The following is a 15,165-nucleotide window of genomic DNA, read 5'->3' as shown; positions in this document are numbered from 1 at the left end:
TGGTCTGTGTGAGAGGAGGGTGTGTAGTCTGTGTGTGTGTGTGTGTGAGGAGGGGTGTGTGGTCTGTGTGAGAGGAGGGGTGTGTGGTCTGTCTGTCTGTGAGAGGAGGGGTGTGTGGTCTGTGTGTGTGAGGAGGGGTGTGTGGTCTGTGTGAGAGGAGGGGTGTGTGGTCTGTCTGTCTGTGAGAGGAGGGGTGTGTGGTCTGTGTGTGTGAGGAGGGGTGTGTGGTCTGTCTGTCTGTCTGTAAGAGGAGGGGTGTGTGGTCTGTGTGTGTGTGTGTGTGAGAGAGGAGGGATGGTAAAACACTGACATTATCTTTGTGAGGTAAAATCTCATCTCCAGAACATTCTACCATGTATTCCTATGGGTGTGTTCTCCTGGTGAGCACTCACCAGGCCTGGCTGCCATATCTGTGACTGTGATGCTCTGGATGTCTCTGTCGCTCTGGCTGAGGCTGATCCCCTCACCTCTGCATTGCTGGGGAGACCCCTTTGTGTGCTGGAGGTTCTACCATTCATTTCTATAGGGCGCTCTTCCCCACTTCCCTCCTCTCCTGTACATCTGGCAAGGACGAGACCTTTTATTTTTTATGATAAAACATTTAGCGAATTTCTAGTCCCCCTAGGGCACTGTTGGTCAGGCTGCGGTACGTTACCATAGGGCATACGTGGGAGGAATTAGAATAAATAAATCTTGCTTTAGGCGTCTGGACAATGCTAGCGTATTTTAGCATTAAGCACCAATCACCACCACTCTCCTTCCAGAAGCCGCTCAGTAACAGACCTGATCGTCCGATCCTGGGTGGTGCCTGATGACACTGCTGGGGGGAGGAAGGAGAGCGGCGGTGGTCGGAGCTCCAGTCATTGCTCTAAACCATGGGAGAAACTATAGTCACTAGTACCTATATGAAACCAATTTTAAGTAACAAAAGGCAGACCGTAACCACCGCAAACATACCATTATAGTAATAACAATAGTTGAGCTTACACATATAACATGTAATCGCTCGAGAACGCTCGAGTTCACGCTGCGTTTTTGCAATCCGTTTTTTTTGGTTTTCCATCCATCTTCTAATAGCCATAGCGATTTTATTTTTCAACCTAGGGCTGTTTGGAGTCTTATTTTTTGTACCATGATCTCCACTTGTTATTGGTATCATATTCGCGTAGATGGGACGTTTTAATCGCTTTTTTTTTCTGATATATAATATAACATAAAATCATCAATTCTGGCGCTTTTTTCATACATGCCGTTCACTGTACAGGAACACTATTGTTATATTTTAATAGATCGGACAGTTACGCACGCTACAATATATATAATTTATTTATTTTAGGTTTTATATATAAAATAAGGAATGTGGGTGATTTACACTTTTACTGGGGGGGAGGGGCTATATCATGTTTTTTTTTATTTTATACTTCTTAGGTTCCCCTAGGGGTCTATTACATTTATTGGTTCGTGCTGTGCCATAGCATAGCATTTATCAGTGTAATCTGTAATCATTGCATAGAGTCTGCCTGTGGCAGACTCTATGGGGGAGATTTATCAAACTGGTGGAAAATAGAATTGGCCTAGTTTCCCCTAGCAACCAATCAGATTCCATCTTTTATTTTCCAAGGAATCTGTGAAGATTAAAAAGTGGAATCTGATTGGTTGCTGGGGGCAACTGGGCCAATTCTACTTCACACCAGTTTGATCACTCTCCCCCATGTGTAGATCAGAGATCTGACTGCCAGGAGAAAGGTAGGAGACCTCAAGCAGTCACACTGTGGTGGTCACTGTTAGTTAAGTGCAATGGCATTGAAAGGGCTAATGGCAGCACGGTGGCTCAGTGGTTAGCACTGTAGCCTTGCAGCACTGCAGCACCAAGGGCAACATCTGCAAAGAGTTTGTATGTTTCCTCCGGGTACTCCAGTTTCCTCCCACACCCAAAACATACGGATAGGTGGATTTAGATTGTGAGCCCTATTGGAGACTGTGGAATCTGTGTGCGCTATACAAATAAAAGCATTATTATGGCGGACGCTGGCACGATCGCGGTAGCCCGTCATTAACAGTAAGTCACCACATTCTATGAAGCGAGACTAAAAACATGCATCCAGAAAGCGAATGTACCATCACCAATTTTGAAAAAAAAAATTTGCAACCTGGTTCCTGCCCTCAGCGCCACCCAGTGTGACCATAACCCCCTCCCCTCTGTGACGTATCCCTGCTTGATTCTAATGGAAACGCATCACTGAGGAGAGAGGTTATCGTCAAATCAGGGGGCCCCGTCCCTGCCCCCAGTGCTCAACCAGAAAATGGCACCTAGTACAGGAATTGGGAACTTTTGCAGGTACTGGGAAAAAATTTTTCAAGATGGTACATTCGCTTAAATAATGTAGTTCGCAATTTAGATTTAGGCACAAATCAGACAAGTCTATGCACTTCCTACAAAAACTCAATGGAGAATTAGAAAATTGCCACTGTATGGTATAGAGAGGGCGTTCACACACCTACGAAGGGGGCGGTACACATCGCAGATTATTAGTGGCGTTTTGGCAGTTTAAGCTTAATACCAGTTTTCCTGCTTTTATTTTGCGACGTGAAAAACTGCTCCATTATGAACTGTAATGACTCCATGCTATAATATGTATGATATGTATAGTGATGAGATACCATGTTAATGTACTTTGATTATTGGCTAAATGATGTCAGAAATGTTTTTCGTACCTTGTTACATTCTTTTTATTGTGTCAGACTACCATCAGGTGTTGTAAAATTGTTAACATAACGAGTGTTAATCTATGGTGCTTCACCTGTGACAGAGAACGCATGCGCTCAAAACGTGTCCAGTTGTAGCTGATGGAGTCCTGATGATTTTAGACGGTTTTGAATAAAGTATCAGAAGTTTTTACAACCTGCTGGATCCATCTTTTTTTTTTTCCTTGATTCTTACTGCTCCAGGCTGGCCCGCCCCGATAGCCTAGCTCCTTCATTACACAGTAAAGCTATGTTCCCACTACCTAAGAGACCGGCCGTTCCGTGACCCGGCCAAGTCACGGAACGGCCGGTCTCTGCATAGATCATCCTGGCTGGTTCTTAAGTACCAGCTGGATGATCTTTCCGGCCACAGTGTTCTGACAGATTTTTGAAGCCAAAACCAGGAATGTATGTGAAAAGAGGAGAAATCTCAGTCTTTCCTTTATGACCTTTCCCTGTTTATGTCTGTTCCTGGCTTTGGCTTCAATAATCTGTCAGATAAATCTCCCTATGTAAAGGCACCCTAATGAGAAGTGAAATGTACTATGCTGCAAAAAACATACTGGACTGCATCGGCATACCAGACCTCAGGGGGCCATACCAAATGGCAGGTGGGGGGCATAACAATAGTTGCCAAAAGTCCTCATTTGCCAGGACTCCCCCTGACTTTGACTGAAAGTCAAGACAAGCTTCACACCCTTGACATCAAACCTCGACCCTTGTGCCAACCCCCTATGCTTTTAACTATATGCACTCCTAATGAGGCTTATAGTTATATAGCAAACTGGTTTTGGCTGTAGGCGGTATCCTTCCTCCAGCCACTAGAAGCCGCTTTCTCCTCCCACGTAATTCGTGCAGCAGAGCCTGAAGAAAGAGAAGATGGTGGAGTGCTGCAGGGAGGCAACAGATTGGGTGTGATTTGGAGCTCAGTACCATTGAAGTAAATGGAGCTTAATTGCAAACCACACCTGAACTGGAGACAAGAGAGGGGGGAAAAGTAGCCATGTTTTTGTTCGCTGGATAACCCCCTTAATTTATGTTCCTTTGATGACACAGACACAGAAGCTGTGCCAGTGTTGTCTGCGGCAGGTCTCAGCTGTCAGTGATAGCCGGGAACCCGCTACAACAGTAAGCACCGGAGCCGGGCTACACAGGGAGAATTCTCTGTCTGGTAACCATCGGGGATCTGCAATATGATCACAGAACCCCCATGGTGGCCATGTAAACCGGCTACGGCTACCAGTGGGAACGGGAGGGAGGTAAGGCCGATGCGCTTCCATGAGCGTCAGGGGACAGAGCGATGGACTTAAAGAGGATGTACCACCAGGTACATCCTCTTTAATCTGAGCCCACAGATCGAACGGCGCCGTCACAGGGGAGGGAATTCCACGCGTCATACAGGGGAGGCAATTCCCTCCCACTGGGGGCGGGCCGGCCTACCTCCAGTGCTTCAGCACCGGCCGGTTCCGATGCATAGAACGGCACCATGCACGGGAACCGGGCCGCGGTCCGAAAAACGGACCGCGGCACCGGCTTCCTCGTGACGGCGCCGTTCGATCCGTGGGTTCAGATTAAAGAGGATGTACCTGGTGGTACATCCTTTTTAAGCTTATGGGGTCTTTATGATCCCATAAGCTGAAGTTCAAAAATGACCTGGGCATTGAAGCATCAATGACCCATGGTTGTGAAAGTGTTAACAAGTGACCAAATCTGACAAATCTTTGAAGCCAAAACCAGGAACAGACTATAAACAGAGAACAGGTCATAAAGGAAAGACAGATTTTACCTCTTAAAGCGGCACTTCCCAGAGAACCTGCTGATATGCCGCAGTAGCTGTGTATCTTAGCAGTACATAGCCATTACTTTAAGCTCTGTCCTCCCCCGCATTGTTTGTAAAATCACTAAATGCTGTTATGCAAATTACTTGCATAAGAGCATTTAGGGCGTTGCTCAGGGCCAGAGAGCATCGCCGCGCCCTGCCAAGCCCACCCCCTCCCGTCCTGCCCCCTATGCATATTCATAACTGCATTGTAGGCTCTATACATTGCGGCTGCGCAGGGAAGCAGTCCCGCCAGAGACAGGCTGCTTCCCGCGCATGCATGAACCCCCCGGGTCGTCGCTGATCCTCCCGAAGGTTCCTCAGGACGTAAGTATAAGATAGACTTTATACTTACGTCTTGAGGAACCTCCAGGAGGATCGGCAGCGCTCCCGGGGGGGTTCATGCATGCGCGGGAAGCAGCCCGTCTTCGGCGGGACTGCTTCCCTGCGCAGCCGCAATGTATAGAGCCCACTATGCAGTTATGAATATGCATAGTGGGCAGGGGGCGGGTGATGGCAATGCTCTCTGGCCCTGAGCAACGTCCTAAATACTCTTATGCAAGTAATTTGCATAAGAGCATTTAGTGATTTTACAAACAATGCGGGGGTGGACAGGGGTTAAAGTAATGGCTATTTACTACTGAGGGATACAGCTACTGCGGCAGAGAACCTGCTGATTAATCTCTGTGTAAACACACCATAAAGGACTTACCTTTGTCCCTACCAATAAATCTGATTCATTCAACACTTTAATGAACAAGTTGCCAGATAGTTAACCCTAAAACACCATTTTTCTTTTCTGTACACCAAAAGAAACCCTATAACCTCTGCTAATACATCCAGTGAAGAAGCTGTGCATGTATGTTCAGCAGCTTACTTTTTAATAAACAAATGGGTTTCATGCATCTTATGGATCTTATGGATGAGTGCTGACGGTGAGACATCTTACATTCCCAATAAACAGCTGTAACTCTTCTTATTATTCAGTGAAAGCGAGGATGAAAGCAATGGAAAAGGGACTATATAGTGCAACAGCAGACACAATGAAACAACATACCCAGGGGTGAAAAACAAGAAATATGGGAACTACGAAACAACCATTGAAATAAAGATGGCCGACAAAGAGAGAAAAATTGTCGTAATTAATAAAGAAATGTATTGCAATTGTATTCAGGATATTTTGCAGGACCATGGAACACATAACAAATTAATAGGTGAGCCTACCCCAATTTTCCAAAATAAACTGAGAAATGTATCAGAAGGAGTACATTGAGAATTATAGATGAGAACCAAACAAAATTCCAAGTACCGGACTCACCCACCCATCTTATATGGTCTTCCCAGAATCCATAGGGGGGTGATGCCCCCCCCCCCCCACACACACACTCTATCCAATGATCTCTGGACAGAGAGTGTGTGTGTGTGTGTGTGTGTGTGTGTGTGTGTGTGTGTGAGTGTGTGGATGGATGGACTTTTTTACAATCGTTGGCTAAATGTGTTCCAGGATACTTGAAGGACAGTGGCTCGGTCCTAAGATTTTTTGAAACTTTTGAGTGGTCCGAAACAGTTGGATAAGCTGTAATGTTTCTGCTCTCTACCCTTCTACTCTCCACAATCAGGCCATTATGGCCTTAGCACACACCTGGGAAAGCTGGGTCCTTGCCTGTGTCAATCAAACAGAAGGGCATAAGTGCATATGTTATTCCTGCACAGGCTTTCATCACAGTTAGATAATTGTGATGTTATAACAACAGGAGACAGGAAGAGAGCTGGAACGACTGAGGGGGAGAGATTAAGGGCCCTTTTACACGGAAAGATTATCTGACAGATTATCTGACAAAGATTTGAAGCCAAAGACAGGAATGGACTATAAACAGAGATCAGGTCATAAAGGAAAGCCTGAGATTTCTCCTCTTTTTAAATCCATTCCTGGTTTTGGCTTCAAATCTTTGGCAGATAATCTGTCAGATAATCTTTCTGTGTAAAAGGGCCCTGAGAGGGTAATATATAAAGAGATAGCAGGAAATGGAGAAGAGAGAAGGGTAAATTGTGTGAGAGAGAGAGACAGAGAGTGAGGTGAAAAGAGGTAGAGAATAGACCAAGAGAGGGATGCAAATACACCTACCATTCTCCCCGTGCTCTATATTCTGCTAATGATCTTACACTAACATCTTCCAAAATCAGAACCTCCCACTCCTCAGGCCCGTATCTGCCATGAGGCGAGGTGAAGTGTTCGCCTCAGGCGGCAGATAACACAGCTGCTCGTTTACTGGGCCTATTCCACGGCCCGAGGATCGTTACCGATGTCCTTGCAGCCCTTGCAGCAGCAGTAATACATAACCTGCAGGTCCTCTCCGCGCTGTCTTCTTCCCAGTGTCCCGCACGCTCTATCTTCTGAATGGCCGGTCAGCTGACAGGCCACACTCGTGTCACACGTGGAGGTCCCGGCCTGTGATTGGCTGAGCGCTCCGTCAGCTGACCGGCCATTCAGAAGATATAGAGCGCGGGACCCGGGTATGAAGACAGCGCGGAGAAGAAGCCTGGACAGGTAATGTATGATGCTGCTGCTGCTGTCAAATCGTCGGTCGCCTGCCGCGCACCGCTAATCAACCGTAGCGATGCGCGGTGGGGGAACAATGATTTTAGGTCTGGCCCTAAATGAATGATCAGCCAATGACACGATCATCGGCTGATCATTCTCTCTATTTCACCGAACGATAATCGGCCGAACCGGGCCAAATGGGGCCGATCCCCATCGGGGATAATCGTTCGGTTGAAATGCAGTTAACGATTAACGACCGAACGAGAAATCGTTGATCGCTTTATAAGACCTGGACCTATTTTTATCGTTCAATAGCGAAGAAAAAACTATCGCAAATACGATCATAAGTAACAATTATCGTTCCATGGAAATGAGTGAACGTTTTCAGTTCTTTCACAATAGCGGTCGTTTGAGATCGTTAATCGTTAACGATTATGCGAACGATAATCGTCCGGTCAAATAGGGCCCTCTGTCTCTTTCTCGTACATTTCACCCTTCTCTATCTCTCTCTTTTCTCTCACACATCACCCTCCCTTCTCTCTCTCTCTTTTCTCTCACACATCCCCCTCCCCCTTCTCTATCTCTCTCACACATCCCCCTCCCCCTTCTCTATCTCTCTCTCACACATCCCCCTCCTCCTTCTCAATCTCTCTCACATATCACCCTCCCTTCTCTCTCTCTCTTTTCTCTCACACATCACCCTCCCTTCCCTCTCTCTTTTCTCTCACACATCACCCTCCCTTCTCTATCTCTCTCTTTTCTCTCACACATCACCCTCCCTTCTCTATCTCTCTCACACATCACCCTCCCTTCTCTCTCACACACATCACCCTCCCTTCTCTCTCTCTTTTCTCTCACACATCACCCCCCCCCTTCTCTGTCTCTCTTTTCTCTCACACATCCCCCTCCCCCTTCTCTATCTCTCTCACACATCACCCTTCCCCTTCTCTCTCTCTCTTTTCTCTCACACATCACCCTCCCCCTTCTCTCTCTCTCTCACACATCACCCTCCCTTCTCTCTCTCACACATCACCCTCCCTTCTCTCTCTCTCTTTTCTCACACATCCCCCTCCCCCTTCTCTATCTCTCTCACACATCACCCTTCCCCTTCTCTCTCTCTCTTTTCTCTCACACATCACCCTCCCCCTTCTCTCTCTCTCTCTCTCTCACACATCCCCCTCCCCCTTCTCTATCTCTCTCACACATCCCCCCTCCCCCTTCTCTATCTCTCTCTTTTCTCTCTCACATTTCACCCTCCCCCTTCTCTATCTTTCTCTCACATTTCACTCTCCCCCTCCTCTGTCTCGCTCACACTTCACCCTCCCCCCTTCTATGTCTCTTCATAGACAGGTATATGTATGTTAGCTAATTCCATTGGCACAACTTGCCTGTGTGAAGCAAACAGGAGTATAACTGAGGTGATCTATGAGAGATTCCATTGGTTCAACATGAGCATGTGAGCAGTATCCCAGACTGCCTGGTTATTGGCCAGCAAGCACCATGTGACTAACAGGCCAATCAGAATTGATAAGCCCACTAATGCAAATTAGCCATGAGCAAGGGGGATGGTTTACAAGCCTGAATAGAGAGTTCCCAGCCTAGAGCAGTGACTGCAGGCTGAGGTGCTCACACAAAATGGCGGCAGCAGGAGATGAGGGGGGTCGACACTTATAAAAAAAACAGAAACTACAGAACTTTCTGGGCAGCAACTGAGAGCATAAAAGTGGCTGAAGACGGCGGAACAGATTACACATCCCTATGTGAGTAATGTATATGTGGGGGAAAGGAATAGACATGGCGGTAGATGTTTATTTTCTCCAGATAATAGGAGCTTCGATAGGGGCCATGTTCTTCCCCACCATAGCGGGACTGTACATGACCTGGTTAGAACAATCCATTACCTCATCACATTTAGTGATACGGTCGTTTATTGATGACCTGCTTATGGTCAGGTTAGGCAACAATTTGTAAGACAATAATAATTTATAGTTCACTGTTAATGCACAAAAATCTATTATCTCCTTCTTGGACTTACAAGTTACTGGCAACATAACCACGGGAAAAGTACAGACATCATTATATGGTGAACAGACGAACGGTGACCCCATCCTTAATGCTCATAGTAAACATCCAGCGCTCACTGTTAGGGCGGTGCCAGTGGGAGAGGTCAGCCGGGTTAAAAGATCTTAGATGACTACAAAATACAGTCAAAGGACAATAGAAAGACTCAAAATACAGTCAAACACAACAATAGACTCAAAATACAGTCAATGACAACAATAGAAAGACTCAAAATAAAACAAAAAATAATTGGAAGAAAAGATCACACAGATCTATTAATAGGAAAAAAACAACAAATTAAAAAAAACTAAAACGACAAAATAATTTGCTTTATCGCTATTCAAAGTAATTCTCTATGTATTAGTTTATGTCTCATGTGGATATTTCAAGGAGGAAGGATGATCAGCTGCCCACAGCTGCACGTATATCCCCTCCTGCTGCTGCCCGGAGGTGCGAGCAATCACCAAGGAACAGGCAGCAAGGATAGTTCCAGCATTCAGTCGTCCAAATCCAATTCCTTTATTGTAGAATAGCAAAAAAACCAACAAACAATAAAATTCTGACAATCACCGACATGTTTCGGTCTATTCTGACCTTAGTCATAGCATAGGTGTGAACAAGTCTCTCTGTGATATATATATACATACTAAAGAAATGAAAACACCTGTTGTCCTGGCAATACCCCCAACATGTAATACTCTATGTGCATAGTCTGTTTTTTTCTGTGATTTTTTTTATACATACATGCATAAATATATATATTATATCATATATATATATATATATATATATATATGTGTATGTGTATATTTTTTTCTTTTTTATGTGTATGTATTTACTCATGTCCAGTTAGGAGTTAAATACTTACTACCCTTCGGTCAGATAGCCCCCCATTTTTGGGGGGGTACGGCCAGGACAACAGGTGTTTTCATTTCTATTGTATGTATATATATCACAGAGAGACTTGTTTACACCTATGCTATGACTAAGGTCTGAATAGATCGAACTATGTCAGCGATTGACAGGATTTTATTGTTTGTTGTTTTTTTTTTTTTTTTTTTGCTATGCTACAGTATTGGAATTGGACGACTGAGTGCTGGAACTATCCTTGTGTCAAGTGGATATTTGTTTAGCTGAATAATATTAATGGCATGTATAGAGTATACTGGTACCATCATGTGACTTGTGGGATTGTGATCATGTGATAGGAATCAATCATGGTGTGCGACACTTAGTATTTTTAATTCCTTCTAACAGCGCTATTCTCCATACCATGATTAAGAGCATGTAGCGCTAAATGCGTTGTTTATGCTGGTCTCCCAAGTGGAGAATTTTTTTCAAATTCAAAAGGTATTTTATTGAGAACATAAATAGGAGGGCAGCCTCCGGAGTGCTGGGGATGCAGACTCCCGTTGCGATATAAGTTGGCGCACTAATTGCCAGAACGGTTGCAGCCTAGAGCAGGCCCACCAGATATGTGACATGGTCCTACATCGGAGCCACATCTCCAGCAGTCCTCTGGAACCCCTGGGTACCATCTATGGAGGGCCTCGGGGACCCTGTACCATCTAGTTAGTATCTTATAACAAGTTTCCTGTGATCTCGTGGCTATAACAGCCTTGTGGGTTAAGAAAAAGCATTTGGTCTATTGTTCTTCAGTGAATTTCATGTTTAATTCCCTTTCCCATTTGTGACAATAGAAGGGAAGGGACTGGGACCTGGAGGCCGGTAACAATCCATAGATGGTGGAGATGGAATGAGAGGGGCAGGAAGGGGCCAGGCAGAGTTGCTCAAAGTCTGTGAGAGCGGTGCAGTTGTTTACCCCTGTGAATAGAAAAGTAGAAGTGGCGTAGCTGAAGATAGGCGAAAGGGGCCCGAGAGATGGGTACGTCCGGGGGCACAATGTCAGAAAGTGGTCGGAGGGTGGCGGCAGACAGGGCTCGGAAGCGCAGAGGGGAGGATTTAGTATATCCCAGAAAGGGGGAAGTGGAAGAACCAGGCGGGAACTCTGGATGATCCGTGACAGGGAGCAAGGGGTCTGCTCAATCTACCAGAGAACCCTCAGTTCCTGCGTGGTGGTAGTCAGATAGGGAGGGGGTCCAGGTCCAGGGTATGGTCGAGAGGGCTTTAGAGGACGTATCTTGAGCAATACGGACCCACACCCAAGTGGAAAATTGTAACTATTTTTTTAATGCAATTAACGGATTGCTTCAGTTTTCAGTTATCCCTGGACTACAGCGGAAGCTCACCGCCCTGCATCCTTTTCACCCTTCCTTCTATGCACACAAGCTGCAAGACATCTGAGGTGAGCTGACCATTTATCCACTTTATCAATATATGTTGTACACTACATATGTACAGCTCCACTCTGTACACATACAGCTCAGCTACATGTACATTACACACATATACAGCTCAGCTACATGTATATTACACACATACAGCTCAGCTACATGTACATTACACATATACAGCTCAGCTACATGTACATTACACACATACAGCTCAGCTACATGTACATTACACACATACGGCTCAGCTACATGTACATTATACACATACAGCTCTGCTACATGTACATTACACATATACAGCTCTGCTACATGTACATTACACATATACAGCTCTGCTACATGTACATTACACATATACAGCTCTGCTACATGTACATTACACATATACAGCTCTGCTACATGTACATTACACATATACAGCTCAGCTACATGTACATTACACACATATACAGCTCAGCTACATGTACATTACACACATATACAGCTCAGCTACATGTACATTACACACATATACAGCTCAGCTACATGTACATTACACACATATACAGCTCAGCTACATGTACATTACACACATATACAGCTCAGCTACATGTACATTACACACATATACAGCTCAGCTACATGTACATTACACACATATACAGCTCAGCTACATGTACATTACACACATATACAGCTCAGCTACATGTACATTACACACATATACAGCTCAGCTACATGTACATTACACATATATACAGCTCAGCTACATGTACATTACACATATACAGCTCAGCTACATGTACATTACACACATATACAGCTCAGCTACATGTACATTACACACATATACAGCTCAGCTACATGTACATTACACATATATACAGCTCAGCTACATGTACATTACACACATACAGCTCAGCTACATGTACATTACACACATACAGCTCAGCTACATGTACATTACACACATATACAGCTCAGCTACATGTACATTACACACATATACAGCTCAGCTACATGTACATTACACACATATACAGCTCAGCTACATGTACATTACACACATATACAGCTCAGCTACATGTACATTACACACATATACAGCTCAGCTACATGTACATTACACACATATACAGCTCAGCTACATGTACATTACACACATATACAGCTCAGCTACATGTACATTACACACATATACAGCTCAGCTACATGTACATTACACACATACAGCTCAGCTACATGTACATTACACACGTACAGCTCAGCTACATGTACATTACACATATACAGCTCAGCTACATGTACATTACACACATACAGCTCAGCTACATGTACATTACACATATACAGCTCAGCTACATGTACATTACACATATACGGCTCAGCTACATGTACATTACACACATACAGCTCAGCTACATGTACATTACACACATATACAGCTCAGCTACATGTACATTACACACATATACGGCTCAGCTACATGTACATTACCCACATATACGGCTCAGCTACATGTACATTACACACGTACAGCTCAGCTACATGTACATTACACATATACAGCTCAGCTACATGTACATTACACATATACGGCTCAGCTACATGTACATTACACACATACAGCTCAGCTACATGTACATTACACACATATACAGCTCAGCTACATGTACATTACACACATATACGGCTCAGCTACATGTACATTACACACATATACAGCTCAGCTACATGTACATTACACACATATACAGCTCAGCTACATGTACATTACACACAGGGCTCTGCTGCAGGTATATATAACACACGCATACACAGCTCTGCTCCACACACATCACACACACACACAGCTCTGCTGCATACACATCACTTCAGCTCATCCAGCACAGCAGAGTCCTGCATACACTGAGCAGCAGCCCCTGATCATGTGACTCCTCCTCCTCCATGTGACTGATCACATGACTGTGACATCACGGCAGGTCCTGGAAGCACAGGGGAAGCACACGGCTCCTGTACAGCTCCTCTCTGTGTGAGGATTATTATTATTATTATTGGGGGATTAGTTGTAGTTTGGGGACATAGAAGCGGCTGTATAACCGTTATTAATAATCCTGGAGACCGGACGCGTCATACACATTGGGAATATTTTTTTAAACTATTATAGTTTTAGCTTTGTATTTCCTACTGTGGGGATGGGAGGTTTATGCAGTCATGTTGGTTAGTGCGGGATCCCGGTTGTCATACTGACATCCGCTCTGGTAGTGTTAACAATAGTTTTAACGATACACTGAAATATCGATACTCAAAGCAAAATAATTGGTTCAAGATGAGGATTTTCTGGTATTCAATACTTTATGGGAAGTTGCGCAATAGTCTCCTGAAAACATGGAAGACGTCAAGCTGATCGCCTGCCATGTTCTCTGTGTGCCCTCCATCTCACCCGCCTCCTAATATCAGCTACTGGAAAAGCTGTGTAGTACTCACCCTCCATCACTGCTGATGTCACTCTGCTCTCTTATAGCAAAGCATGGATCTCATTGGTCTATGCAGTACTAAAGCATTGCATAGATTATAATTGACAGCCTTAAAAGTGTAAAAAAATAAATAAAAAAGAATAGATTTATGACATGGTGAATGATGTAAAACAGTCTGGGGGGCAGTATATATCTTGTTTTTTTCTACTTTATTAAGTATAAAATTAAGATTACGTATCAAAATTCTCGTAAAATTCTAGTTTGTATGTGATGTTACATTGTCTCATCTTCTCTCCATACATTACAGGATCCTCTACTGATAATTCTCCAGAGCGACCGATCAACCATGGAGAGAGACAGAGACAAGATGGCCGACAGGATAATAACCCTCACCCTACACATACTCTTCCTGCTTACTGGGGAGGTGAGGGATTCTGGGAGTGATGTCATCATGACATCATTCTTATCTATGGAATACCAGATGGATAGGACTGGGGAGGTGAGGGATTCTGGGAGTGATGTCATCATGACATCATTATCTATGGAATAACAGATGGATAGGACTGGAGAGGTGAGGGATTCTGGGAGTGATGTCATCATGACATCATTCTTATCTATGGAATAACAGATGGAGAGGACTGGAGAGGTGAGGGATTCTGGGAGTGATGTCATCATGACATCATTCTTATCTATGGAATAACAGATGGATAGGACTGGAGAGGTGAGGGATTCTGGGAATGGATGGAGTGATAGTAATGTGTCTCTCCATACACAGGATTACACAGTAGTGAAGAAGTCCTCTAGTGGGCGCTGTGGGGCCCCTGGGGGTGAAGGATGGGGAAGAACCCTGAGCCCAATCCCGGGGCCCCTGATACATGAGGAAATGGAGGAAGAGAAGATCCTAGAAGTCACCAACAAGATGGTGGAGCTGCTGAGTGGGGAGGTGAGACTGTGGCTGCTGGGAATGCTGGGACATTATACAGTAACACCACTGGAGGGGTGGGGGGGATGACTGTGTGATCATTGTGTGTGTCAGGTTCCTATAAGGTGTCAGGACGTGGCGGTCTATTTCTCCATGGAGGAGTGGGAGTATGTAGAAGGACACAAGGATCAGTACAAGGATGTGATGCTGGAGGATCAGCAGCCCCTCCCATCAGCAGGTAATAGACAGGACTATATACACACCTCCTCTCTGTATCATCTGGATGGAAAGAATGAATTCAGTCTCTGTATGTGTTCCCTCCAGTC

At 44.7% G+C, this 15,165-nt stretch overlaps 2 protein-coding genes across 4 annotated transcripts in view; both read left to right on the top strand.

Annotated features, from left to right (window-relative positions):
* LOC138786653 (zinc finger protein 850-like) overlaps nucleotides 1–15,165 on the top strand; it is a gene marked incomplete at its 5' end in the record, with an annotated part of 58,381 nt that overhangs the window by 2,046 nt on the left and 41,170 nt on the right. The gene's annotated exons all lie outside the window — the stretch shown is intronic.
* LOC138786805 (protein mono-ADP-ribosyltransferase PARP4-like) lies at nucleotides 4,806–15,073 on the top strand. Of its 3 annotated transcripts, XR_011362221.1 has the most exons (4): nucleotides 4,806–4,891; nucleotides 5,552–5,778; nucleotides 11,382–11,472; nucleotides 14,225–15,073. XR_011362221.1 is itself a non-coding variant. In XM_069963866.1 (3 exons), the coding sequence occupies exon 1, from the start codon at nucleotides 7,541–7,543 to the stop codon at nucleotides 8,450–8,452; it is 912 nt and encodes a 303-aa protein (XP_069819967.1). In that variant the 5' UTR covers nucleotides 7,198–7,540; the 3' UTR covers nucleotides 8,453–8,866; nucleotides 11,382–11,472; nucleotides 14,225–15,073. The 3 variants fall into 3 exon arrangements, 1 of the variants encoding a protein (XP_069819967.1); XM_069963866.1 differs by lacking the exons at nucleotides 4,806–4,891; nucleotides 5,552–5,778 and adding an exon at nucleotides 7,198–8,866; XR_011362220.1 differs by lacking the exons at nucleotides 4,806–4,891; nucleotides 5,552–5,778; nucleotides 11,382–11,472 and adding an exon at nucleotides 13,261–13,472.

This window comes from Dendropsophus ebraccatus, chromosome 3 (genome assembly GCF_027789765.1).
Source record: "Dendropsophus ebraccatus isolate aDenEbr1 chromosome 3, aDenEbr1.pat, whole genome shotgun sequence".
Taxonomy (NCBI): domain Eukaryota; kingdom Metazoa; phylum Chordata; class Amphibia; order Anura; family Hylidae; genus Dendropsophus; species Dendropsophus ebraccatus.
The sequence above is the reverse complement of the archived record's forward strand: the minus strand, read 5'-3'. Positions and strand labels throughout refer to the sequence as shown.

Coding starts and splice junctions, on each gene's coding strand:
- LOC138786805 (XM_069963866.1), top strand. CDS start 7,541: ATGCGAACGATAATCGTCCGGTCAAATAGGGCCCTCTGTCTCTTTCTC.